This window comes from Muntiacus reevesi, chromosome 9, assembly GCF_963930625.1.
Source record: "Muntiacus reevesi chromosome 9, mMunRee1.1, whole genome shotgun sequence".
In the NCBI taxonomy this organism is placed as follows: domain Eukaryota; kingdom Metazoa; phylum Chordata; class Mammalia; order Artiodactyla; family Cervidae; genus Muntiacus; species Muntiacus reevesi.
In genome coordinates, this window is record NC_089257.1 from 61,169,759 (window position 1) to 61,197,425 (window position 27,667).

The 27,667-nt window shown below is 56.2% G+C and overlaps 1 protein-coding gene across 1 annotated transcript; it reads left to right on the forward strand.

The window, feature by feature from the left end:
• Nucleotides 1–1,251: 1,251 nt before the first annotated feature.
• On the forward strand, nucleotides 1,252–27,036 carry TRIM29 (tripartite motif containing 29). Its single transcript, XM_065946226.1, has 9 exons — nucleotides 1,252–2,055; nucleotides 11,074–11,169; nucleotides 11,922–12,155; nucleotides 13,436–13,634; nucleotides 16,233–16,334; nucleotides 18,911–18,994; nucleotides 21,083–21,178; nucleotides 23,873–23,949; nucleotides 26,742–27,036. The coding sequence occupies exons 1-9, from the start codon at nucleotides 1,252–1,254 to the stop codon at nucleotides 26,802–26,804; spliced, it is 1,755 nt and encodes a 584-aa protein (XP_065802298.1). The 3' UTR covers nucleotides 26,805–27,036.
• Nucleotides 27,037–27,667: the final 631 nt, after the last annotated feature.

Below are 27,667 nucleotides of genomic sequence, written 5' to 3' on the forward strand. Positions count from 1 at the left end.
GCTCTGATAGAAGTAACACAAAGCCGTAAGCATCTTGTTAGGGCTGCTGGGTGGGACGTGACCTCCTAAAGCTGACTTCCGTTGAGATAGTCAGGTGGCTGTTGGTTCTCAAAGGACTTGGGTTCAAATTTTAGCTCTCCCACTTGATGCAGGCTAGCAAGTTGCCTTCTTAGAGCTTCAGTTTTCTCATCTATTAAATGGAGATATTTGAATACACGCAAGTTGGAAGGCTTGCGTGTGTGTGTGTGTGTGTGTGTGTGTGTGTGCTAAGTTACTCCAGTCATGTCTGACTCTTTGGGACACTATGGGCTGTAGCTGCCAGGCTTCTCCATCCATGGGATTCTCCAGGCAAGAATACTGGAGTGGGTTGCCATGCCCTCCTCCAGGGGATCGTCCTGACCCGGGGGTTGAACCTGTGTCTCCTGTGGCTCCTGCATGGCAGGCAGATTCTTTAACATTGAGCCTCCAGGGAAGCCCCTTGAAAGGTTTAAGTGAGCTCATATAGGTAACATACCTGACACAGTGCCTGGAAGTTGGCACGTAGGGGTTCAGAATCAGTAACCACCTCACTCCAAATCCTGAAACCCAAATCAAATGGAACTCATCATTCCTTTTAAGATGAGAAGCCAAACACAATATTGTAAAATAATTATCCTCTAATTTAAAAAAGTACTAAACTTTTTGATGAAAATTAAAAAAAAAAAAAAAAGATGAGAAGCAACTCCAGTGTCTCAGGGTGGCAGGGGATATTCCTCTGAAACCCAGTTCATCAAGTTACAAGATTATTTGGCTTGTGTGACCCAGTTAAATAGCCCTGTGTCCTGTGGGCCTCTGTGGACACCCCACCTTCTGTCCCACAGCCGGCTCGGCTCAGGGAAGCCTGCCCACCTGCGAGAACAGAGACTCCCGCTTTCCTGATGAGAAGAAAGTGCATCAGAAGGAAGCAGCCCAACTGGTTGCTGAGCCGTGGAAAATAATTAAACTGGGGAAGAATAAAAACGCTTCTTTAAAAAACCAGGTTAGGTATGAATGTGCAGGGCGTGGCCCCTCTGTATAATTAGCTGCTCTGCTGGCTCGGGAGCCGCCTGCCTCTCCAGCCCGCCCGTTGTGTCAGGCCCTCCTCTCCGCTCCCCGTAGGTGTGTCTTGGGCTCCGTGGCTGTCTGTCTCACTCCTGCAGAGACGCCGCCGCCCGAGAGGTCACCCACCCGCACCCCCAGCGCGCACGACACAGACCAGCCAGGTGACCCGTGATGGAAGCTGCAGAGGCCTCCAGGAGCAACGGAGCCAGCCCGGAAGTCAGGGATGCCCGCAGCCCCCTGAGCCCTAATGGAAGCCTGGAGAATGGGGTCAAAGCGGAAGGCAAAGAGGCCAAAACTGCCAATGGGCACGGCGGGGAGGTGGCCGAGGGCAAGGGCGCAGGTGGCGCCCTGAAGCCGGGAGAAGGCAAGGGCTCCCTGTTCTCTGGCAGCGAGTGGCGGCGGCCCATCATCCAGTTTGTCGAGTCGGTGGATGACAAGGGATCCAGCTACTTCAGCATGGACTCTGGGGAAGGCAGGCGGTCGCCCTATGCCGGGCTCCAGCTGGGGGCTGCCAAGAAGCCGCCTGTCACCTTTGCCGAGAAGGGGGAGCTGCGCAGGTCCATCTTCTCGGAGCCCCGCAAGCCCTCGGTGTCCATCGTGGAGCCTGGGGACGTCCGGCGGAACAGCTACCCCCGGGGCGACTCCAGCACCCTCCTGCGCTCCAAGTCGGGCTCCGAGGAGGTCTTGTGCGACTCGTGCATCGGCAACAAGCAGAAGGCCGTCAAGTCCTGCCTGGTGTGCCAGGCCTCCTTCTGCGAGCTGCACCTCAAGCCCCACCTGGAAGGCGCCGCCTTCCGCGACCACCAGCTGCTCGAGCCCATCCGGGACTTCGAGGCCCGCAAGTGCCCTCTGCACGGCAAGACCATGGAACTCTTCTGCCAGACAGACCAGACCTGTATCTGCTACCTCTGCATGTTCCAGGAGCACAAGAACCACAGCACTGTGACCGTGGAAGAGGCCAAGGCCGAGAAGGAGGTAAGAGCTGGCCCCTCCAGGCGTCTCCTCCCTCGCAGTACCCTCCCACCTCATCTTCTCCACTGGACGCTCCCAGGGTTTGAGCCTTACCTCTCTGCTGTCCCTGGTTCTTACAGAAAATAGTCCTTTCCCCTCCTACCCCCAAGCTGGGAGTCAGAGATGGCTCCCCAGTCCTCTAAGGCCTCAGGAGTTGGGTCATCTCCTAAATGAGCAAAGAGGGGCTCAGCAAAGATGGGGGGCTTGGCCAAGGTCATAGGATAAATTCAAGTCAGACCAGGAGATCAGCATTCAGTCCTGGGCTGTCTGCCTGGCTGGGTGCTTCTTTCTTCCTTTCTACTTAGTGGCTAAGTTACTCAATCATGTCCAAGTCTTTGTGACTCCATGGACTGTAGCCCACCAGGGTCCCCTATCCATGGAATTCTCCAGGCAAGAATTCTGGAGTGGGTTGCCATTTCCTTCTCCAGGGGATCTTCCCGACCCAGGGGTCAAACCCGGGTCTTCTGCCTTGCAGGCAGATTCTTCACTATCTGAGCCACTGGGAAAGCTGCCTCTTTCTACTTAAGGGAGAGAGAGAATTCTTCCTAGCTGAGTAGGACTGGCTCGTGGGGATAAGTCATGGGTGAGGAGGAGGGAATTTGGGGACCATATCAAGGCCCTTTTTTTCCCTGACTTCGGAGTTGGTCTCTGTAGGACAGTGGCTCCTTCTTGTTCTGTCTGATCCCGCAGCCAGTCTTCACACTCCCAGTGGCCTCCTTTATCCTTCCCTCAGCTGGATCCTCAGTGCTTTGTGTGTGTGGCCATTGCCTGTAGGTGGACGCTTGTAGTGAGGTTTGAGTGGGGGGGGGGGTGTACATATATGTGTGCATGTGTTTGTTTTTTGTGCACGTGGGTGTTTATATCTGTATATGGATGCTTGCATCTGACTGTATATGAGGTATGTAAGAGTGTGTGCATGTGTTTTGTGTACGTGATTCTGCCTGTTCTTCTGCGGGGAGGAGCAGAGGCATGCGGAGGCTTGTGGATGTGGTACAGCTTACACCTGGAGAGTGTGTGCTGGGATGAGGGCTCGTCTGTGGCTCCACAGATGCTGGGACTCCTCCCCCCACAGCAACACAGCCCCCTGACATGGGGCGGCCTCCAGCCGGGGTCAGCCGTGCTCACTGTCAAGGCAGGAGACCCTGCTTTCTGCACCCCCCCAGAATGGGGCAGCACAGGCCCCCCTCTGTGCCCAGCTTTCCTGACCTGAAATCTGTGGGTTACTCTTTCCGATCCATACTCCTGGGCAGGAGAGACGAGTCAGAGATGACAAAAAACTCAAGGAGCCTTTTCAGAAACCTCATTTGGCCCAGGAAATAAAAGGTGATCCTAGTCTCCCTAACTCCCTGACCCCAGCCTGGCTTCAGGGTTCAGACAGGGAGATGGAGATGGGGCAGGGACCATGGAGCTCCTCCAGGATCTCACTTAGGGAATCAAAACTGAATGAGGGTTAATTATCCTCAACCACCACAAGCAAGAAATTGCAGAGCCCCAGGCTGGGTTTTAGGAGACCTCAGCTCCAGTCCTCATTTTCCCTCCAACCAGCTGTAAGACAGCGGACAAGTCCCTTATGTTCTCTCAGGCTTGGTTTCCCTTCATTTGAAGCTAAGGGGTTGGACTAGATTGGAAGTTTTCAAATGACCACCTGGAGCCTGAAGATTCTTAGGAGTGTCTTTCAGATGTCAGGGATGACGGGGAGTGGGGGTGCAAACTGATGCCAAGGAGGCAGGGGCCCCAGGTTACCATCGCTGCTGCAAGCAGCTGTGCCACGCTCATGCCCAATCATGTCCCAGTCTTTGCAATCCTTGGAAGTAGCCCACCAGGCTCCTCTGTCCATGGGATTTTCCAGCACCTGCTCTTCTTTATCTGTTACATGTGTAGGGCTTGGTCTCACATTTTATTTGAAACCAGGGTATCTCCACTTAAGAAAAGCCTGAGTGCCCCAGAGGACAGGACAGTCTTGGCAGTTTTCTCTGGCAGCACCTGGGACTTGGAGTTCACGCTCTAGGGCTCGTGATGTAGGTCAAGAGGCAGAGCTCAGACGCACAAACCAGTCTGGGGTGCATCCGCCTAGTTACACAGCAGCGCTGTAAGTAAACATCAACTTGCAGAGGACTGGATGCCTAGAATGCTAGGCTGGATGGAGAATGAGCAATCTTGCCATCTCCTCTCCACCTTGCATGGGGACATAGGTCCAGGGGAAGGAAGGGACCCGTCCAGGCTCAGTGCTTAAGGAAGAAGCCCCCTGAGTCCTCTTCCAGTGTTTGAGAGCAACTGGGGGAAGGGGGATGGGATTCAGGAGGTGTGTGCCTTACGGGGCTCAGGGGGAAATGTCTGATCCACTGGAATGACTTTAATGGTGGGAGCTTCAGACTGTGTGCGTGTGTGTGCGCGTGTGTGTGTGCGCATGTGTGTGTGTACTGCAGCATAGGTAAGCGGGAAAGGGCAGTGCTGAGCAGCTGAGTGGAGGCAGAGATGGAGTGGAGCTCTTTGTCCAGGCCCAGCACCTCTGGAATGTCAGACACGGGGGGCGTTGGCATAGAGCAGTCTTAGGTAGGTTGACAGATCAAAGTGAATGAGCCTGTCAGCTCTGACATCCTTCAGAAGCAGTCCCTGCAGACCCAAACATAAGCCTACACACAACTTTTTTGCAAGAAGTCCTGTCCAGAACCTGTTCTGCAGGCTGGTCGGTGAGGCCCAGATGAGGTCATCACTGATCTATCATGGTTTCTTGTATGAGACTGTAGACAACACCCTGGGCTGCAGTGCTTTTGGGCCTCGGCTCTACAGAACCTGAGCAGAGGTGGTGTTGGAGAAAGGCCGCTTGGTGTGCCAACATGACCATCCTTCCTGCATTGGCAGGTGGGCTCTTCACCACTAGCGCCAACTGGGAAGCCCTCTCAATGTATAAATCCCCTGCGTCTCATGGCCTGTTTTCTGCCTCTCCCAAGTACCTTCTTCTGCACTGGGTCAGAGTGGAGGATTCCTGGCCATGACTCTTGCTGCAGGGTATCTGCCTGTTGTGGGTCCTCTGTCCTCTAGGTCGGCAGCCTGTCCAGGCACGGGGAGGAGCATTCAGGACAAGCATTGCTCTGGAGGGCGAGGTCCTAACTCAGTCATGCAGCTCAGATTCGACGCCTCGGCCACTCTTCTGACGCCATCATTTGGCTCAGGTTCTTTCTGCCACAGTGGTCTGTGGCTTTGCCTCTGGTCTCATTGCTTAGTTCTTTCCATGAAGTCTGAGCTGCCAGGCTGCTGGCCATGGGCGGTTGCTGGTCTTTGAGCTTTGGGAGATGTGCTGGTCTGGGCTTTTGGGGCTCTCTGGGTGGACCACCATGACCAAGTTCGGGAAGAGGAGCCAGGAGGCTAAAGGCCTGGAATGGGGTTGGGGGGGGTGTCTGAGACCACTCTTCTCGGAGATATTGGGGGGAAACTGCTGTGGGACAAGGTGGGTGAGAAAGGAGGTGGGGTGACCTCTGTGGGTGCTGAGGAGGAAAGGACCAAATGAAAGAAGTATAGAGATAGGAAGCAGATAGAGCGCCAGGCAGGCGGGCAGGGAATGCCTCATCTTTATGGAGTACATCGATGTGCCAGGCGCTGGCCAGGGCATTTATACTGTTACTCCTGACAACAGTCCCACGGATGGGAGTATCTGCACCTGTATTATAGGTGAAGAAATGGGATCTGAGATGCCAAGAGACTTAACCAGTGTTCCAGCCTGGGGGTGGCCAAGCTGGGATTCAAACTCAACGTGGCCATAGCCCACTGTTCTCTCTCACCATTTCACATGGCCGAGGCCGTATAACCATGCAACATTTTAAATGTTGTTCCCACAGGGTTGGCAGAGGCTCCTTGGAATTCCCTGGGAGGTTCTGGTTCAGGGTACAAGATATGTATTTTTAAGTCAGCCTCAAGGATTCTAATGTGTAGCCAGGTTGGAAATCAGGAACCTAGTCCAGTTTTATCAGGAAGAAAAGAGGCCTGGGAGGTGGGGTAACTTCTCAAGGCCCCACTGCTGGTCTGGAGTCCACTTGGATGATGCTCTTCCCCGCCCCCAATCTTGCCCTTTCCTCATCCTGACAACCAAGGAAGCAAGAGGAACAGTGAGTCGCAACAAAGCCAATGAATACTGGGCTGGTTGACACCTGGGTGGGAATGCGTAAATCTATCCAGCATTTCAGATTCTTATCCAGATAATTACCATTTGTCTGAAAGTACAAATTTGGCAATTAACTGGCTCATTTGGCAAATGTCATAGCCAATGGCCCATGTGGTTAATTCAGGCCAGAGGAGGATCCTGGGCCCCATTTCCCCTTCCCTGGGGCAGCACAGGCACACCTGTCCAGGTGAGCGCTCAGGTGTGTCTGCACCTGAAGGCCCAGGCTGTCCCAGCCGAGGCACCACCAGCTGCTGGCCACCTCTTTGCTCCCCCAAGGCTGGAAGGATTTCAAGGCTGGGTGGCCTACACAGGGCCCGTCCCAGCCACAGAGCAAGAGGCAACAGGAGGAGTGTGGGAGAAGGGAACAAAGAAGGCATTTAGGGGCAGGCCTGGGCAGGGCGAAGGGATGAGCAGGGAGCAGAAGGAAGTCGGAGGGAGGTGTAGACAGGGTGGAGCTGACAGGCGCTGAGGCCCCATCAGGGGATTTAATCAGAGTCCTAGGGAGGAAAGAAGGGCTTCCCAGGTGATGCTAGTGGTCAAGAACTCACCTGCCAATGCAGAAGGCTTGACAGACACAGGTTTGATCCCTGGGTCAGGAAGATCCCCTGGAGGAGGGCATGGCAACCCACTCTAATATTCTTGCCTGGAGAATCCCATGGAGAGAGGAGCTTAGTGGTCTAGAGTCCATAGGGTCGCAAAGAGTTGGACTTGACTGAAACGACTTAGCAAGCCCAGGGAGGAGAAGGAGAAAGCGGGGCCTTAGGGGGCGATGGGGACGTGTGGGGAGGACAGGGAGAGAGGCAGAATCCATGAATTGCCCCGTCTATGAGGTAGGGGGTGGGGAGGCCTGGCACTACGATGTCCTGGATGATACAGAGAACAGCCCAGGGGTTGAGGCCATGTAACCGAGCTGAGTTCTGTCTCTGTGTCGTGGTCCTCCCACTTCCTCACTGGGAGAACTCAGGCAAGCTCCTCAATCTGCCTCGGCCTTGGTTTCTGTATCTGTAAAATGGGGACAACACGGCTTACCTCCCCATGGGGCTTTTGAGATGAAAGGAAAAATTCAAGCACACAGTGAATGCTCAACAAAGCAATTAGGGTCCTTCCTTCTATGGTGACAGGAGAACCCAGTATTTCAGAACCTTCCTATGTTATATTGTTTTCTGTCTCCTGCCTCGTCTGGCTTTTGTGCAGCCTGGCCAGCAGGAAAAAATTGCCATGGGCTAAACAGGTGCTGTTTGCATCCCCAGAGGTCTCAGTTCAAACCCTCCTCTCCTAACAGGGTAGCACTCACCCCAGACTTGAGAGCAGACCCTTCTAGTAGCAGAGAATTCACAGCCCAAGGTCCCTTCCGAGAGCCCACTCTGCTCGGCAAGTCAGGGCTTGCGAGGCCCCCACTCCGCCCGTGTTGACTTCCCTGGTGCCCCAAAGAAACCAGGAGACCAGTCTCCCCTGCCCTGACTGATGCGTCCACCCACGGCTGCAGACAGCAAGGCTCCGCTTTTGACCCTGCCCTTGCATGTTTCCAGATCGCTGGCAGCCTCTCCCTCCTCCCCTCCCAGGTCACTGGCCAGCATCTCTGGCTCTTCTCGGCACATCCCCTCCCACTAGCCTCCCTCTTCCTGGCCTCTCTGACACAGGCTGGACCCCCAGGGGCTGACTCCTGCTGCCCTTGGCTGAGGCTCTTCACTCTTCTAAAGCCCCTGGACTCTCCCTCCCCGGGATTCAGTGCCGTCTTCCTCCCTCTTGGCCAGTGAGTCTGTGCTCTTGTGGGTAAGACATTCCTAAGCACCCCTGTGCCTTCCACTGGCTCCTCACCTCCCCCTTCTCTAGGAGACCTTCTACCACTCACAGCGGGTAGCCCGCCTCCACCCCATTTATCCTCCTTCTGTTCTGTTTTCCCCCAACATCCTCCAGTCTTCAGTTTTCCACCATCTAGTCTCTACATCCTCAGGGCTTCCCTGGTGGCTCAGATGGTAAAGAATCCACCTGCAATGCAGGAGACCTGGGTTCAATCCCTGGGTCGAGATGATACCCTGAAGAAGGGCATGGCTATCTACTCCAGTGTTCTTGCCTGGAGAATCCCATGGACAGAGGAGCCTGGTGGGCTATAGTCCATGGGGTCACAAAGAGTTGGACACGACTGAGCATTCTTGACCTCTTGATGTCTTGACCTCCCCCCTTCCTGCACACTTCACTCTGTATCCTGACTGTGTACACACCTGGACCCCAGCACACACCATCCCAACCGCCGAACACCACCAAGAGCCACCTGCTCACCCCTGCCTGCTCCCACCTCTTGTCTGTGCCCTGTGGGCCTGCCTGCCTCCCTGTCCTCTCCTCTCCAAGCTCCGGCTCATGGAAGGTGCCTGACACAGCAGTGGTAATGGGACCAGTGGTCAGAGCTTTTCTCTAGAGTCTCACCTGCCTGGTCCCAGTTCATCCCACACCTGCCTGGGAGGTGGTCCTCTTACTACCTCCATGAAAGACAGCGTGACTGGGGCATGGAGGAGTTTAGTAACTTGCAAAGGCCACTTGCCTGGAGGTGGTGGTAACTGGATTCAAACCTTTGGACTCCAGTCCTGGGCTCTGGGTGGGCTCCTCCTGGATCCCCCAGGCTTGTTTCATGGAAGAATTGCCCTGTCCCCGCTTCCCTAGGCCTGGGGGAGTGAATGCATGTTTGTTCTCTGCTTTCCTTGTTCTGGGTGCGAGGTGGGGGTGAGGAACCCCAGTGTCAGCTGCTCATCTCTGGGCTGGTGACAACATCTCAGATGCAGGGGGGAGGGGATTCCAGCATCACCCCCCCTCCTCAGGCCTCACTTGCTGCGGGTGAGGGGGTGAGGGGGTTATCCAGGAATAGGAAAGTTGCCCAGCACTGTTCAGTCTTTAGGCTTCTTCCTCACAGCTTGGACCCACTACCAGTCTCAGGCTTCTTAGGAACCTTCCAGGCCACCATCTCTGCCCAGCTCTGTGTTTTGGGCTCTTGGTTCTGCCCACCTCCCGCAGAGTCTCCACTGCCACGTGAGGTCTTTCTGTCTTTGCTTTCCACCCTCCTCCCACCCAGTCTGTGGAGAGCTGGCTTCTCTCAGCCTTTGTCCAGAGATTGGGCCAAACCCCCGTCCTCGTCTGCTTTTATTTCTCCTCACAAACAATTCCCATCTTGGCTGGTGGCATTTTCCATGTTGTGGGATTTCTCGTGTGTAGCTGGTGGGGTGCTGGCTTCCTGAGAAGAACTGAGAGTCTGCGGCCCGGAGAGCCCCGGGGTGTGGGCAGAGGGGCGGGGTGGGAATCCGGGGCTTCGGGTCTGGGAGCTTTTCGGCTCCCGCCCCAGTCCTTCCCACCTTCCCCATCAGCTTCTCAGTGCTCTTTTCCACAAAAACCAGGATGCTCCCTCCTGCATCAGTTCACTCCCCCGGGTCTCTGCACCAGGGACCCTCCGGCAGCCCCTGGCCTGTGGGAGCATCCAGGAATTGTGACTTGTGTGCACAGCGGTTCAGGGCTCCTTGCCAGCACAGTTCACATTCCTGGTGGTTTGTGGCGTCCACATCTTGATTCTTCTTGTGTTTCCTCAAGGAGATGGCTGGAAAGGGCTGGGACTCTCTTCAAAATCCAGTGTAGCGGGGAGACCTTGAGCACTCTGGGGTGCTCTCAGATACCCGGTCTTCCTGCTTTCAGGTGGAGATCACCCACCTGCCTTTCAAACTGGAAGGTGTTTTGGGGCACCAGTGGGGAACCCACAGATCAAAAGAGGTGCTTCTTGGCGGGACTCTATTGTCCTTAGCTTCATGCGGGCTTCCCCAATAGCTCAATGGATAAAGAATCTGCCTGCATAGCAGAAGATGTGGGTTTGATTCCTGGGTTAGGAAGATTCCCCTGGAGAAGGAAATGGCAGCCCACTTGAGTATTCTTGCCTGGGAGATCCCATGGACAGAGGAGCCTGAAGGGCTACAGTCCATGGGGTCACAGAGTCAGACATAACTGAGTGATTAAGCGTACACGTAGTTCATGCTTCCCCTTTTTTGTGTGTCGTAGCTGCTTTTCAGAGAAGGGTGTTTCTCCAACGGAAGGAAGCTGTTATCCACACTTTCTATATCAGAGCTCATGTCCCAGTTCATTCCTGATAGATCCTCTTCCCAACCCACCCCAGACCCTGACAGCCAATATTCTCTTCCTGAGCAGGGAACCTGGATCCGCTCTTTCCCTTCTCCCATCCACCCTCACTGCCTCACTCGCTGGCCTCTCTCCTCCCCCAGGGACTTGAATGAAGTCCCAATCTTGCCCAGACTGCAAACTGCGCTCCACTTCCCATAAACAGGTTTACAGCTGTGCCTGCCCAGACAGACTCCCCGCTGGCGGCAACCCAGACTCCTGCTTGCAACACAAGCCTCACGTCATGTCATTGAAATGCTGTACCCTCTTACTGCCATGGGACGCTCCCTGGGCTGGGCTGGGCTGAGCTGGGCTGGGTCCCCTTTCTCCTGTAAGCTGCTTCCCGATGGCTGCAGGTCCATTGAAAGGAGTGCGAACCCCCTAATGAGCTTCCTTCCTGCTCACGTTGGGTGGAGGGCCTGGTAGAGGGTCTGCCTTATAAAGACATGGCTGGGTTGCCCAGCCTCAGAGCCCAGAGTTTTACAATGAGGTGGCGCTTGACTTGTTGCGGGATCCTTGATGACTGGCACAGTGCCTGGCATTTTCAATGGCCCAGTGAGTGTTGGTTGAATGAAGGGCAGAATGATGATTTGTGGGCCCTCCTCCCTGACTCTCTGGATCTTTTCCACTTCCTCCCTCTGACTTTTCCTCCAACCCCGGCTCCTTCCCTACAGACGGAGCTGTCACTGCAAAAGGAACAGCTGCAGCTCAAGATCATTGAGATAGAAGATGAAGCTGAGAAGTGGCAGAAGGAGAAGGACCGCATCAAGGTGAGCAGCGCTCATGGTCTCCCACCAGTGCGGCCTGGAGGAGGCAGGCCTGGGCCTGAGCTCTTGCTCAAGGTCTCAGGCCCACATTTACATCCTACACTTGTGTCTTCTGGGTTCTTTTACCCTTTTTGGCATTTCCATAAGTTCGCCTTCTAAGTCTGGGCCAGGCATCCACGTGGGATGTTACCCGTCACCTAAAGCTCATCTTCTATCATCTCAAGACCCTGGACCAGCTTATCCTGTGTGTCTCCCAATGTCTGCCAATGTCTATTCTGCCCACTGACTACCCAGCCATCAAATGCATGCCATTGTCCCTTTATTTGTGCAGTGTGGCAAGATGAATGTCTGCCCTGGTTTGAATACTTGTAAACTATGACCTGAGATAATTGATTCTTGAACCTGGCTACATAAACAGCTCATCAATTCACTTTCTGAATGATGCTTGATTCTGGCTGAGGTTTCAGTGGACACACTCTGACTCCTCTGGAACTTTTGGACCCATAGATATGCCCAAGCATAGAATAATGGTTCCTGTCAAACCATTGAGTGGGAGGAGCTGCTGATGGATAAGGAAGGGTGGGCTGTAAAAACACCCTGGCCATCTCTATCAAGAGATAGGATCCCTCAGTGATGCCTTTAAATGAGATTCTTGACTGAACAGGCTTGCCGGGTCGGGGCAGTAGAAATGCCCTGACTCTATGCTGGGAACATAAAGATGCACCTCCTCCCCTCTGCCCTCACCCTGGACCCAGAGCTTCACCACCAATGAGAAGGCCATCCTGGAGCAGAGCTTCCGGGACCTGGTGCGGGACCTGGAGAAGCAGAAGGAGGAAGTGAGGGCTGCGCTGGAGCAGCGGGAGCAGGATGCAGTGGACCAGGTGAAGGTGATCGTGGATGCTCTGGAAGAGAGGGCCAAGGTGCTGCAGGACGACAAGCAGACCAGGGAGCAGCTGCACAACATCAGCGACTCGGTGCTGTTTCTGCAGGTAACGAACAACTCTGCTGCCACTCAACCCCTCACTCCTTCCATCCGCTTACCCAAACCCTCATCCAGTGTCCGTCTGTCCATCCATCCCTGTATCCACCATTCATCATCCATCCGTCCCTCTAAGCTCTGTTCCATCTATTTAATTTTCCATCCAAGCCATCCTAGCTACTTTAAAGATGGCACACAAAGATCACCTTGTACCAACTTCAATTGATACATATTAATAGTACTTCAGGAAACAGCTCTGTGATAGATTAGTGATGCCTGCTTTGGGTATGGGAGAGTGGTAAGTAGGCATTCATATTTGCTATCTTTGATCTGGTCTGTCCATCTGTTCCTCCATCTGCTAGAGTATTTTGGGCACTGTACACCCAAACATACACAGTTTTAGGTGCTGTGGAGAATAGAAAGGTAGAAGACGTAGTTTTTTCCCTCAAGGAGCTGCAATCCAGCTGGTAAGATAAGACACATACAATTAGAGAACAATAGAGAAGAGCATGCAATTAAGTGATAAAGCCTCTGGTTCAGGAGATAAGTGCCTGTGGGAGCTCTGGGAAGGGCAGACAGGCTGGAGACAGTTTTATGGAGGCAGTGGAACTTGAACTGGGTCTTGAAAACCCGTTAAGATTTGAAAAGATGTAGAGAGTTTCCAGTGAGGGAGAAAGAAGGTAACCCGTGCTACAGCATAGCGGCAGGACTGAGGGCACGTGCAGGGGGAGAGACCACTGTGACTGACCCACAGTACTAGTGATTCCTTCGCTTCTTTGGTGGTTTCACTCCCAAAGACTTTGCAGCTCGTGTTGCTCCCATAAACCCAAACAAACCCCTACGGCTGGCACCATGCATCCAATTTAAGAGATGGGAGCCATAGAGTCACATGCCTGACTGCTAGTGCCATCAGGGATAGTAGCATCTAGTGGATTTTATTTACTTATTTTTTAAAATTTAATTTAAAAAAATTTTTTAATTTCAGTTTTTGGCTTGTGGGGATCTTAGTTCCCCAACCAGGGATTAAGCCCATGCCCTCAGCAGTGAAAGCACAGAGTCTTAACCACTGGACCATCAGGGAAGTCCCCATCTAGTAGATTTTAGTCAAATCCCCTCATTTTACAGAAGAATAAGAAATGAGTGCCCAGTGAGGAAAAGTGAGGCCAGTAAATAGCCAAGCTAGATGTCGACCCACCTCCTCGGCTCCCGGCTGAGTCTTCCAGCTAGACTGTGGGTCCCCATGGCTCCTAAAAACCCAGGACGTTAATGGCTTCTTTCCTTTCCTGGTAGGAGTTTGGTGCTTTGATGAGCAATTACTCCCTCCCACCACCCCTGCCCACCTATCATGTTCTGCTGGAGGGGGAGGGCCTGGGGCAGTCGCTGGGCAACTGCAAGGACGACCTGCTTAACGTGTGCATGCGCCACGTTGAGAAGATGTGCAAGGCGGAACTGAGCCGCAACTTCATTGAGAGGAACCACATGGAGAATGGTAAGTCCCCTCTTGTGGGTGGGCCCTAAGGCCATGGAGGTTTTCTCCTGGGTCAATTCCTGCTGCCTGGCTCAGGTTGGCATCCCACCTGGCCCCTCACTGTTTCCAGCCTCCCATCTCACTTAAGGGTGTTTGGACAAGACTCAGAGGTGGTACCCTCCTCTCTGAAAGTTGCTGCCCAAGTTATGCAGCTATTACAAGGGGCCTCCAGGGGAGCATCCCAGGTACTGGCTAGGGAGATGCACCACTAGGGACAAATGTCTTCTTCCTGGATTGTCCATCAAACTCAGGGATTGGTTTCACAACTTGTGTCTGACTAGCCAGGAGCTGTGTGGATGCTGAAAATTGTAAGGGCCAGACTCCAATCTGGGGGCTTTGTAGGCTCCAGGGGACATGACCTAGAACTGCATGCAGGCTTTTAGGGAGAACTTGCCTGTCATCATGGCCGTGCTGAGCCCAGAGGTGGACTTGGCCTGGTGGACTGGCTGGGCATGGTTGAGCATAGCGTGTCTCGGTGACTCACCAGCTCCCCTGAAGTCGGCTTCTCTATTGAATCACGCTGTCCTCTGGAGAGGCAACTGAATCATCTTCATAGAAAGCCTCCAAACATGAGAAACTGCCCCGTTAAGTGCTTTTCCACCAGTCACAGCCCAGCCCCGTAGGGCCCGAAGCTGGACACTTTCCCCAAACTCCACCCGGCGGCCCAGGCCTTGAGGATGCAGCCTAGTTAATGATTTCTAGCTGCAACACCCAGAGGAAGTGACACTGTCTTTGGTCTCCAAAGGGAGTATATGATTCTTTGGGGCATGAGATGGGGGTATGGTGCACCAAGGGGCTGGGACTCAGAGGGTGGTGTTTGTATGTCTTGGGGATGTTGACATCACATAGTGTCCCCAGAAGATGTGAGGGACATGGCCACCTCTGAGGACAGATAAGCCACTGCTGCAAGACAGTCATTTGGCTTCAAGGGGAATTTGGGTCCTGAAATCCCCCTGAAAATGGCAACGACCCTGTTGGGGACAGCCCTCTGTGATCCGGTGCTCTCTGGAGGCTGGCTTTTTGTAAGCGCCTCTCTTGCATTATTTTAGCCTCCCTGCGGGATGTATGGCATCTCATGAAAGAAGGAGATTTTCAAAGGGCACATAGCTAAGCAGGGGGCGAGCTGGGTTTCATATTCAAACCCTCCACCCACATCTTCTCACTGGAGAAGCTGCTGCTCGTGGTAGCCTGCAGAGGAGGAGGGGGTGTGAGGGTCAGGCTCCCTGGGGCACAGAACTGGTGGGGGAGCTCCTCAGCTGAGGTTGGGCCAGACCCATGAGGACGGACTTGATGGCGTTGGGATGGCCTGTGAGCATCATGGGCGCAGGGACCCCCCACCTCCCACCGCCGCTTGCCCACTGTGCCATTTCTAGGTCATGACTGTGTTGGCCGTGCCCTCCGTGCAGGTGTGGCCCTGCGCCCTGTACAAGGTGTGTGGGGAGACAGCTGCCAGGAGCAGGATGGGCTGTGCTGACGTCAGCGGCTCTACACCTGTGCCTGGGGCCCTGGGCCTCCGAGTTGGCGTTTTGTCCCTGCTGTGCTGCTGGGAGTGTGTCTGGCTGTAGGAGGTGGGAGGTGGGTGGCCAGTGAGTCAGACCTTGAAGTGACCATCCTCTCTTCCTTGATGGTGGTCTGCCCACCAGGCCAGGGGCTCAGTTCTCACCATCAAAGGTGTGGGGGCTGAGAGACACCAGGGCATCTCCCTCCTGGGCTTGGCGGGGAGGGAGCTGGACCAATATCAAAGAGGATGATTGTTTGTCATGACGTGTCTACTGTGTGCCAGGCCCCTGCTTGGCCCACATGATGGAGATGAAGGGTGAGGGTCTAAGTCCCCCACTCCTCCTCTTGCCCAGGAGAGAGGGAGAGGGAAGGGCAGAGGGAGAGAAGGAGATGGAGAAGAAGCAAGAGAGAGGAATGGGGTGGAGGGCAAGTGTGGAGCCACAGGTCTGTTTGGGTTCAGGGGTCTGCTGGTGGGTGCCAGGTGGGGGCAGTCAGTGACCCTTCTGAGTAGTTCACTCCCCTCTGCATGGTTCCACTCAGCCACTTGGATCCCTGGCCCTGGAGGCCAGTGCTGGGACCTCATTCCATCCCCTGGGCTGTCAGCAGTGGCTGGGACAAGGCCAGGAAGTGGGCATGGGGACTCGAATCCCAAATCTGCCCTTATGGGCCACGTGACATTGGGCAGTGGCTTCACTCACCTCCTGAGCCTCAATCTCCTTATCTGCCACCCGGGTATCTTCATGCCAGCCCAAGGGTTGATGGACACATCAGACAAGAAACGGAACGCAAAAGCACATCGTTAACTGCAAAGTGCTGTGCTTACCACCTCCTCATAGGAACCCATCCCAGCAAGGCCGGATGGCCCACTGCAAACCCTCCCTCGCCCACCAGGAGCTCAGGGCCAGAGTGGGTGCAGGGCAGGGGTGCCACCGTCTCTGAGGTCGGGGGCCTCGCCTCTCCCTGGGACAGAGCGGCCGCGGGCTGACTCAGTGACGCCCCCAGTGGGCCAGCTTGTCCTCCCCACCCGCCCTCTGCTGACCCGAGCTCTCTCCTTCCCAGGGGGTGACCATCGCTACATGAACAACTACAGTAGCAGCTATACCAGTGAGTGGAGCGCTCCAGACGCCATGAAGAGATACTCCATGTACCTGACGCCCAAGGGTAAGAGAAGGGTGAGGGTCCTGCCGCTGGGGCTGGTCCAGGAGAGACGTAGCCATGTTCCCCAGGGGGGCGACCCTCTTGGACTTGCCTGGGAAGGTCCTGGCCTGCTGCTGTTGTTAAATGCCAAGTCATGTCCGACTCTTTTGCGACCCCATGCACTGTAGCCAGCCAGGCTTCTCTGTCCATGGGACTTCCCAGGCAAGAATACTGGAGTGGGCTGCCGTTTCCTTCTCTGGGGGATCTTCCTGACCCAGGGATCGAATCTGTGTCTCCTGTGTCTCTACCACTGAGCCACCTGAGAGGCCCTTGTACCTGCCTACTGGTGCAGTTACCAGCACCTCTTGCTCTCCATTTGGCACCTGCTTCACTGGTTTCCCTGCCCTGTGCCACCCTCCCACCCTCCCACCTCCACCTCCAACCCACACCTCCTTCTCTTTCCTTCCAGAGGGACTCCTGACGGTCTCATCCACTTCCATCTGCCAGGCTGAGCTGTGTTTTGCTTCTGCTTAGATTTCTGTCGTCCTGGGGGAGGGCTAGCTCCTCCAGAACCATCCTGCTCCTCAGGGCAGTGGGGGCAGGGACTGAGGGCTGTGCTCTTGTAAATTCCTCAGTCCCCCCTCCCCCAGGCAGCCAGCCCTCCCTCCCAGGCCCTGGTGAGGCCCGGCCTGACGGGCGGCTGCCCAGCTGGGTGAGGGAAGAGACCAGCGCCGGCCTGTCCTTGCCCAGCGGTAGCCCATCACATTCTTTGGCATCAGCAACAAACAAACCACAGTGATGCCCGTTACATAAGGGTGGGTGTGCCTGGTAGACAGAGGGGTGCATGCACATGCGTGTGTTTCAGGGGTCAGGGGTCAGGAGAAGAGAAGGTGTGTAGGGAAGGGGGAGACAGGAGACTTGGGGAAGACACCAGGGGCCCGGAAGGGGAGCCTTGAGGCCCTGGGCACTACTGACTCACACCCTCAGGCACGCATGCACAGCGGGAGGGGCCCAGGGGGTATTTGGAGAGATGAGCTCAGCAGAGAGGAACCTAGGCCGCCCCACCCAACGTCAAAACAACACCTGGATTTCCGGCGAGGCAGATAGGCGCAGGGACCCTGCCCTACATTCCTGGTGGGGGCCAGCCAGGTCCGGGCTGGCCAGTTCTGCTTCTTTTCCTCCCCCGGGGCACTGTTCTTCGAGCCTAGTTCTCTGGGAAGATGAGCTGCATTAATCAGCTGTCCCAGCATCCCCGGCTGTGGTCCAGATCTTCGGCTCACCAGTTTCTGAGGACCAGACCCAGGGTAGTATCAGACCCCGACTGGCCCTGCGGGGCTGGCCTGCTCTGTTGCAGATGGAGGGGATCCGAGTAATAATGGAGGGTTGAGGAAGGAGCATGGACCCGCCCAGATGTCACCGGAGAGGCAGGGCCGGGTGGCCTTGAGCTGGTCCCTGCCCCTTCAGGATCCCTACCTGAGAAGGAGGGGGTTGGACTCAGCTGCTAGGAGAGCCTCCAGCTCTGTGACTGTGACTCAGGTTGTGACATTTGTAGGCAGAAGAAACAGGTTTATCCTGTCTCTGCCCCTTCACCCAGGACAGGAGGGAGGAGGAAATCTGCCCTCTGGGGGCTCCCAGGCTCAAGACAGACAAGGGAGGGGCCGAGGAGAGTGAGCTCAGAGATCAGGAAGCAGGGCCAGCGGCCCTAGTCTGGGAGCTTTGGGGCAGTGGGGCTGGGCAGTGAGACTTCTGGAGGAGAGTTAGTTTCCAGGCCCCCTGAAAGAGGGGCTGAGGGCTTGGTAGAGAGGGTGTGGCTGTGATGGGCGGAGGGCAAGGGGCGCGAGGGCTGGACTGAAGGTGTGAAGGTGTAGCACGCTCGCTCTCCTCCAGAACGGGAGCGGGGCTGCTTAGGCAGGAGGGCAGGAGCTGATGCGCACTCTGATGCATGCATGTGATGTCTTCATCTGTGAAGTGAGGGTGTGGAACCCCTTCTTTCTGCCTTTCTCCCCAGATGGTTGTGGAGCCCAAATAGGGGAGGGGGGGAAACCCATGCCATTTAGGGCCAATTCCTGGGGAAAGCTTACCCAGGTGGGGAGGTATTCATGGTACCAGCTCATCAGCCTCTCCAGCTGGCAGCCCTCACTGCACCTCAGCCCCCATGGTGGCCCTGGTCCAGCTTCCTCACGGGCACCCCAACTCTCACCCAGCCTATGGAGTCTCAGCACATAGGGCCTGGCTCAGGGGGGTTCTGGTGACCCTCAAAACCCCTAATTAGGATGCCCATACATCTTCATCCAGGACTTCATACTTCATACTTCATCCAGGACTCTCCAAGTTTACACTGGTACCCTCAGCATGACTACTAGCATCATCCCTCTCACTCTCAAAACTATTCTGATCTGAATGGTAAATTATGTGGTCACCTTATCCTAGACCCAAGGGTGCTGTCTTGGTGGTGGAACCCAGATCCTGACCCAGGCAGGCAGACCTGTTTTGGGGAGCAAGGAGTCCTGCTTGACACCCCCCAAGTCAGAGCCATAGGCCCCTGGCTGAACCAGGCCCCCCTTTCTGGGATGACAGCCCCCTCCTCATCCCCTTCACAGGTGGGGCCAGGACCTCGTACCAGCCGGCCTCCCCGAGCCGCCTCTCCAAGGAGAAGAACTTCAACAATGTTTATGGCACCAAAGGTAGGAGGCGGCTCAGCGGGAGGGTGGCAGGGCCTCTGTGTGGGGCCATGCCGACAGCAAGTGGGGGCGGGGCGATGGACAGGGGGCCTGGACTCCTCATACAAGGTGGATTTGGGGAGCTGGAGTGGGGTTAGCCAGGAGGGTGAGGTGGGATCCTACTGAACTTAAGGGGTGTTCATGTGTATGTGTGCATGTGTGTGACATCATTCGGCTGAGGAAAGGCAGCCAGGCACCTCGGCATCACTGGAATCCCTGAGTCCGTAAGGTCTTCTCCCTGAAAGATGAGTTGGGGAAAGTGGACCCCGGGGTAAGGTGTGTGAGGACTTCCCTCAGCAGGTGGCAGGCCAGGGGACCACAGAGGACTTTTCCTGATTTGTGCACTCCTGTGTCAGAAAATCAGACACTGGTTAAAACAGGCTAGGGTAGCAGGCAAGGAAAAGTCAGGCATGCTATGGGATGGGCCATCCCCGGAGACCCAGGAGATATGGTTGCCAGGGATGTGAGTGGGCGACTTGTCCTTAAGACCCAGAAGGGGTGAAACAGGGGTGGAGATGTGTTTCCCCAGGGAGAGCTGCCAAGTGCAGGGTCCCCTCCTCTGCCCAAAGTGCAGAGGGCATTGCTCTGCCAAGGGCAGGGCCCAGCCCTTGATGGACCTGGGTTTGGGGGGCTCCTGGGTGTATACCACATGCAGATGGGGAGGGGACTCGGGCCAGCTCTACCAGAGTCCCTGGGGACACAGCACCAGGGGTCTGGAGAAGCAAGGAAGGAAGTGGGGGTGCTAGTAGATCCGGAGACCTGGGGGTTGGGGCACTGTGGACAGGGCAGTGCCCAGGTCTCCATGTCCAGGATTGGGTTCATCGCAGGCACCGTACGCTGTGAGCTCCGTGAAGGCAGATGCTGGGTCTGTCCTGTTGCCTGCTGCCAACTTCAAGGTCCAGAAGGAGGGGCTCAGCAAACATTTGTTTAATGGGAGGAAGAGGGGGTGATGAATGAATGGATGAGAGGGCAAAGAAAATGGCCCCTTGGAGCCTTGGATGGACATGTCTAGTGAGAAAATTAGTGCAGACTCTGGCAGAGATCCTTGTGGGCAGGGGTTCATGATAGGGCAGGCGGCCAGCCCCCACCCCCATCTGACCTCTGACCCGCCACCCCCAGGCAGTGGCAGGAGATCTCCAGGGCTGGAGGGCTCCTCTGTGATATGAGCTCAACTGAGGGGAGGGATTGGAGTGGGCTGGCCTCCACGGGTGGCGGGGGGCTCTCAAGTGCCCTCGTGGTGTCCCTGCTGTCCCCGTCACGCTGTCCCCAGGTCTGTTTACATCCAGTGCAAGTGGACCACTGCAGCCTGTTCATCCTGGCACATAGAATTGCAGGGCTCGTAGCAGCTGCCTCCGTCTCCAACTTTTAGTTTGTGTTTGTGTTTATTTATTCCTTCACTCATTCATTCGTCCATCAGCTGGACAGTGAGCGCCTTCCAGGAGCCAGGCTAGGTGCCGGGCACTGGGTGGGAGACTGGGTCAGACAGGCATACCACCTGCCCTCATGGAGCCAGTAGGGGAGCCATTCAATGTGTGATTACAATGTGATACGGGGCGTGGGGCTAAGACATATGCAGACTTGGGGGAGATGACGCGGAAGCTGATGCCTGAAGACCCAATGCATGAATTTGCTAAGTGTTGGGGAGCAGGTGGGCTCTCCTAGGCAGAGGACCTGGCCTGTGCCAAAAGCCTGGGGCAAGAGAGAGCCTGGTGTGCGTCAGGAACTCAGGGCACATCCTGGTTGGGGTGTTGAGTGCCAGGAGCGGCAAGTGGGGAAGCCAGGAAGTGGAGGCGGTGGAGAGGGGTGGGAGCAGCAACTCAGGAAAGAGCTGAGGGTCGTGTTAAGGACTTTGCACCTTAATCTGAGAGCAAGGACAGGACCATGCTTTAGAAGGACAACTTGATGGCAGGAAGGATTGGTCAGAGGTGTGATGAGGACTCAGCTGCCTCCTGGCTGGGGAGATTTGCAGAAATGGCCTCTGCTCACCGCACCCCCCTCCACCCACCACGTGCCAGGCTGCCCAGGGCTGACTCTGCTTCCTTTCTCCACCAGGTAACTACACCTCCCGGGTCTGGGAATACTCCTCCACCATTCAGAACTCTGACGACATGCCTGCGGTGCAAGGGAGCTCTTCCTTCTCCCTGAAAGGTGAGCTCACCCCCATCGGGCATTGCCTTCTGGGCCCTCCGTAAGCCCTGCCTAGGTCTCTGCTCACCATGCCCCGCCTCCATCAGGTCTCTGCCGTCAGGAGGGCTGGGCCACCGCACGTGGGTCCCTCGGGATGCACTGTGATACAGGCCTTAGTGTCGGGGGTGAGGGAGACACACCACACCCTCTGTACCCTGTGCCCCGACATCCCCAGGGGGCTTGCATCAGGCTTAGTTTCCGAGCCTTCCTACTGCAGGAAGTTTATTTAACTTTGTCACCCAGTGACTCCCAGCTTCCGGTGACTCTAGAACCCTGTGGCCCAAGCACCTGTCAGCCTCCCACGGAGCCAGAGTCCTGCCAAGTCCCCGCTGGGCCGGGCGGACTACATGATCTCAAAGGCCTCCCTCCCGAGTCTGGTTCTGCCCCCAGAGCATTTGACAAGACTGAGTGGTCGATGACTCCTGTCCCCTGGGGTTGAGGCCGTTCCGAGGGGCCGGCCTGGGCCAGACACCAGCTCCCAGTGGGTCTACGGCCCTCATGTCTCTTCCGAAAGGTCCACGGGGCAGCTCTGGGGGTGGTGGGAGCAGGTCTGTCTGCCTTCTGGCTGGCAAACATCTGGCCTGGGAGCCTGGGTAAGCAGTCTAGGTGGGCTCAGGTGGGACAGGTGCAGCTGGACCCCCAGGCAGCGGCCTCAGACAGTTGCTTATCCAGCTGCCCCTTCTGGGCTGGGTCCTAGCCTCTACCCAGGACTGGGATTCTGGGATCTACCGGCAAGGGGATATGACTAGAGGGTCCCAGCCTGCAGGATCACCAGGTCAGAAGTGCACTGGGACTTGCTCTGGCCTGGTCTGGCTTCCAGCAGGTCCCTCCCTGCTCTCTGGTCAAGCTTGGATCAAAGGCCACCAGGCAGGAAAGATGGCCCCCTTTAAGTGTGATTCAGAGCTTCCCTGCTCCCCAGCATCTCCCTGGCGGTCCACAGTCTCTCCAGGTAGGGGGGCTTGCTCTAGGAGAGCCCCTGCTCAAATACACCAGGACCCACAGGACACCTGTCGTCACCTTCATGCAGATCTGCTCAGAACTGGCCTAGATGGGGGTCCTGGGCATGGACTGCCCCGTGGCTCCCACCTGCATCTACTCTGGGGGTGCCAGGGAGGGCTGAGCAAGTGCTTTGAGAGCAGCAGCGCCTGCGGGACCTGAGACCCCCTCTGGACCCCCAGGACCAGTGCTAATGGCTCTCTCTCTCCCGGCAGGCACTGGGAAAGTCCCCTATCAGTTCACCACCTTGGGACAGGCCACCACAGAGTTTTCCAAACCACTGGACGGCAGTGGGCTGTTTAAAAATAATCCTGGTACCCGCCTGTTTTGCATCACCTCTCTTCTCTCCCACAGCAGGGCAACTGGGACATCCTACGGGGCTCTCTGCCACTTCTAGCGTGTCCTGGCCCCTCCCATCTCCCTAGAGCCCCCTGGCAGAGGATGCATGCCCCCCCCTCCCCCCAGCCATCCTAGCCTACTCGCCCCCCGATAATCCCTGCTGCACAGGCTGGTCTCCTGGACCACACCCTACCCCACCCCCATCCCCACCTCTCTCATGGCTGGCCTGGGGTTTTCTTTCTGGGAACTGAGAAGTGACCTGAATTCCCCCCTTGTCTTAACCTTCCGCTCAGGACCTGAGGGACCCTTTGCTTCCTTCTCTCCTTCCAAGACTGCCCCCACTCCCAGATGCAGGGAGACAGCCAGGTTCTCTGCACTGGCTCTGCCCCCTTGCCAAGCGCCAGCCCTGGGAAGGGCCAGCCTCGCTGGCAGCCTGGCAGTGCTGCAGGTTCTGGTTCTGACCAGCTCACTGCCCTTCAAGCAGCTCGGTGCAGGGCTCCAGCCTGCCCCTGCCAAGACAGACCTTGTTAATTTCTTGAGCTCCTCTATGTCCAGCTCACAGTCTATTCCTTCCCCGGCAGCCTTGTCGCTCTCTGCAGGCTGAGGGCTGACACTGTTTTTCACAGTTCTGTGGACGGAGCCCCTTACAAACCTGCTGGGCTGAGGCAGAAGGATGGGGAGGTGGGCTCAGACAGCACTGCCCCGGACTAGCATCTCTGAGACCCCAGACCTAGAGAGTGCCCTGTGGACTTGCTGTTTGAACCCTGGACCACAGCCACATTACTGCCACTCTCTGGGCCCAGTTCTGACCGCTGATAATTAGCTGTGCAGTCCAGGACAATAGGAACAGGGAAGACTTAGGTGGAATCCAGTGTAGTGCCTGTCCGGAGGCAGGCCGGGAAATGGGGAACCTCGGGGAGTTGGAATGAGCACCTCCTGGTGGAGATTGGGCAGACTGTGCTTATAAAGGGGTTTTCCTGGGCTTTGGGGAGGGAAGGAGAGGGGCCTCTGGGATGAGACTGCAGGGTGGGGGTTGGCGATACCCGCAAGAGATGTGATCCTGGCCCGGATTTGGGGTGATGCTCCCCTGCTGCCTGGCCCAGCCCACCTGGCCTGCTCCTCCTCCTTCTGTCTGCCTTGATGCCTCCTCCCTCTGGCCTACCTCCTCAGGATTTTCCATGGCACCCCCCCTGGCTGCACTTGGTAATGGGCTGGATGGAGCTTGGTGGTCACTTTAGAGAGGGCATGTGTGCTGCTCCAGTCCTGAGGCCCTGACCACCAGCCTGTGCTCTCTCTGACTGGAGCCCCTTGTCTCCCCAGGCTACCCTTCCCTCATCAGGAGCCAGAGTCCCAAGGCCCAGCCCCAGACCTGGAAATCCAGCAAGCAGACTTTATTGGTGAGTGAGGACCGCCTGCCTGGGCACTAGCATGTCCAGAGTGGCCTTGAATGGGGCTCCCAGGGGCAACTGGTCATCACTTGTCCAGGGCCTGTGGGAGCATGGTGATATTTCCTGGCCACAGGATGGAGAGAGGAGGCAGTGTCCTGAACACCAGCTTCCAGCATAGGGTAGTAAAGAAAGACCAAGGGCTGATAGGCAGGGGGCCTGGGTGAGCACAGATTTTCTGGGTCTTGATTTTCTAATCAGTAAAGCGGGGAGTTTTTAAAATTTGCAAATGGTTGTTGGCTGCCTCTGCTTATTGAATGGTGGCCAAAATGCTGAATATGGAGGACTGGCATCCTAGACACGAGTCTCACGTCCCTGGGGGTGGGTCTCCAGTTATGACAGCATAGAGACCATTGGAATGATAGTGTGGGTGAAACAGAGGCTGCGAAGTTTGGAATAGAGATATTTAAGATTGGATAGCTAATGTCGCCAAGTAGGGGCATCAAAGAGCAGGACAAGAAGGAGCGTGGTCTTGGAGTCCAACCACCTGGTAGCTGTGTGACCCTGGATGAGTCAGAGCTGCCTCTGGGACTCCACAATGCATTGCTGAGTTGGGATTGATCTCTAATATCTGTAGAGCTGACATACTGACCCCGCCCGAGACCTTAGTGATCAGGGCCTGTCCTTCACTGTGGAGGCTGGGCCTCCTCTTGGGAATGCTCTCTCCCAAGGCCTGTGCCAGGCCCTGCTGAAGGGGTTAGTTCACTGCCTTGGATGGAGATGGCCTCTGTGTGCACAGGGCCTGGAGCCCCTGGCTCCCTGCTGTCTTTGTATTTGGAGGTCAGAACATAGAGGTGATTTGCTCCCGGCTACAAAGAGGGACTGGGGTTGGTTTAATTGGAAGAGAATCTTTAATTTGCTGGCAATGGAACTAAGTGATGGTATGTGTAATTTGAACCAGGCCCAGGGACACTGCAACAGCAGGGCTGCAAAAAGCAGATATGGGAAGAAAAAGGAAGGTTTCTGTTCCTGGCTCAGTCCTTCCCCACCCGCCCCCTACTTTCCCATCATCCCAGAACCCCAGTCCCAGCACAGAAGGCTCATCACCACCTTCAGATGCCTGGCAGGGCAGGGTTCTGCGGTCCCCTGCTGGCACCCAGCAAGGGGGAGGATGGGAGCAGGTGCTAGTGTGGGCAGAGGCTGGCCTGGGAGTCAGGATGCCTGGGCTCTTGCCCCAGTCCTCTCACCAACTTCAGTCATTCTTCCCCCGTGCCTCAGTTTTCCCATCTGTAGCATGGGCAGATGGCCTGGATGATTTCCTAAGTCTTTCAAGTTTCATGTGCTATGACCCCGAGCCTGGGAGGGAACAGGGGAGGGGGATGGGTGTGTATGTGCTGGGAGCACCCTGCCCAGATGCCAGGGGGCTCTGTGCCCACCCGCCACTCGGTTCTCAATAAGACAGCACCGTTCACTGACCTAAGATCCATTTGCTTGACCCAACCTTCCTTTAAGAAAGGCTTTGGCCATTTCTGGGTCTATCCACTTTGCCTTACTGACTCTTCTGGGATCCAGGCTGGCATCTGGGGATCAGGAGACTGGATCCAGGCCCTGCTCTCCTGCTAAGCAGCTGAGGAACTTTGACTATGTCTCTCCCTGCCCTGAATCTCTGTCTCTTCCATTGTTTAACGAGTGGTTTAACCAAGGCCAGAGCTAAGTTCTATTAGTCCTCGTGTTCCACAGGCCCCCAGCTCCACAGTGGACCAGATGTAGGCAAGGAGCTACTGTAGACACAGGTGTCCAGGCAGGCAGGGCCAGCGCAGGGGCTGGGGTCACCCTTGGGGTCTCCTGGGATCAGTGGGGTGTGAGATGGGCCCAGGCTTTGACCCAGTTCAAGGGCAAAGCTACTTGCGTGAGTCTGTGGCCCCTCCAGGGGCCAGGGCACTCCCAAAGGCAAGCTGCAGCTAAATGTGCTCTTTAGGGCCCTGATGGAGTGATTGGGAGGAGAGGGGAGTGCTGATTTCATGAAATTGCTGCGGGACGTAATACACAGGGCTGGCAGGAAAGTTGTCACCCTCTCTGTCCCGAGAGATGCTTCCTGAATCCTGATGAGAGGACCAGCATGAGAGAGGTGGAGGGGCTGGCGTTGGGGGGAGGCCCCCAGTCTGTGTGGGCTGGGGGGTGGTTCTCCCTCTCCACACCCCCTACTATCAGGGAGAATGATGCAGAGAGAGCAGAGGCCAGCCCCTGAGACTCAGAAGTGGTACATCGCTATGGGTGGAGGGAGGGGGGTTGAGTTCTGGAGCCAGGTTGCTGAGGTCCGAATCCCAGTGCCTCTGCTTACTAGCTAAGGGACCTTGGGTGAGTTGCTTAGCCTCTCTGTGCCTCGGTTTGTTCATGTATAAAATGAGTCTTTGCTAATAGTAACCCACTTAATAGGGTGGTTGTGAAAATTCAATGAAAGCCTCACACCAGGTCTGTAGATTAGAGAACATTGGATGAATGGGAGCTATGATGGTGCTGGGAGGGGCTTCCTGGGTGTGGAGAGAGCGTTTGACCGGGCTGAGGTTCAAGCTCACCCGTCAACTGGTGGAAAGAATTCTAATCAGGATGTGAACCCGGGGACTCTGATACCCCTGGCGCCCACCCCAGTCCCAGGGTAGATGGAACTCACAGGTTAGGCCACAGGGCCCTAGGGTCATTGGCCCTAGACCACTGTTGCTTCCTGGTGGAGGTGAGGGGGTGGGGTCTGGCTGGCGGGCACGCGTGCCATCGGACCTCCTAACCACGCTCCTTTTCCCACACAGTCGCACTACCGGCCCTTCTACGTCAACAAAGGCACCGGGGTTGGGTCCAATGAGGCCCCATGAGTTCCAGATGGGCTGGAGCGAGGCCCCGCCACCCCGTCCTCCCCGCCGGCTGCTGCTCTCACTAAGCTTCTCATCTGGGGGGGAGGGTTCCGGCCCCGGCCTGCCCTCCCCTGCCCTCAGCCCGCTCTCTCAGGACCACCTGGCCGCCCCCTTCCTCCTCGTCAGCTGTGCTCCATCCAGGCCTCTCCTGCTCTGTAATTAAGGGTCACTGTCTTTCCTGTGCTTGGATGGAGGTGGGAGACAGCTGGGCTTTTCACCTTTAACCCACCACCCTCCTGCCCTCGGGCAGGATCCCTGGGACCCGTGGCGGATGCCCACGCAGTATTCGCCCGCCTTCCCTGCCCGGCCCTGCTCTCTTCAGGCCTGTCGGCCACTTCTCTCCAAGGAGCCCTACGCCACGATGCGGTCAGTAGGCACCTGGCCACGACAGCTGCCCGCCTCCCTCCACCTCTTCCTGGCAGCTTGCCCCCCACCCCAGGAGAAGACTGGCCCCATGTGCTCTGCTTGGGTCCTGCCAAGCAGTGCCCAGCCCTTGGCCACCACAGAGGGCAAGCTCCCAGTGTCCTGGCATCACCCTGCCCAGCCTTGAGTCTCCCCACATCCACCGTGAGGCTGTGGTCCCTGAGGACGGGCTTCCCTCACCGCCAGGATGACCTTTGCCAGCCCTTTCTTTTGAGATACGCCATTCCCTTGGCATGGCATACCCCACCCAGGAAGAGAGCTACTGGCCCAGTCGCTCTGAGGGAAATGTAGTTTACCTGCAGAATTTTTTTAGTTTCATCATTGTGTTTCTCCCTGGCAGTGGGAAGTGAGCAGGCAGGTGAAAGTGTGGTGGGGCTGGTAGCCAGAGGTGCTTATATTCA

What these genes read in the sequence shown, in the direction of transcription:
- TRIM29 (XM_065946226.1), top strand. Translation starts at nt 1,252, where the DNA reads ATGGAAGCTGCAGAGGCCTCCAGGAGCAACGGAGCCAGCCCGGAAGTC. An exon ending in CAATGTTTATGGCACCAAAG is followed by an intron (nt 18,995 to 21,082) that starts GTAGGAGGCGGC and finishes TTTCTCCACCAG; the next exon opens with GTAACTACACCTCCCGGGTC. An exon ending in CCAGCAAGCAGACTTTATTG is followed by an intron (nt 23,950 to 26,741) that starts GTGAGTGAGGAC and finishes TTTCCCACACAG; the next exon opens with TCGCACTACCGGCCCTTCTA.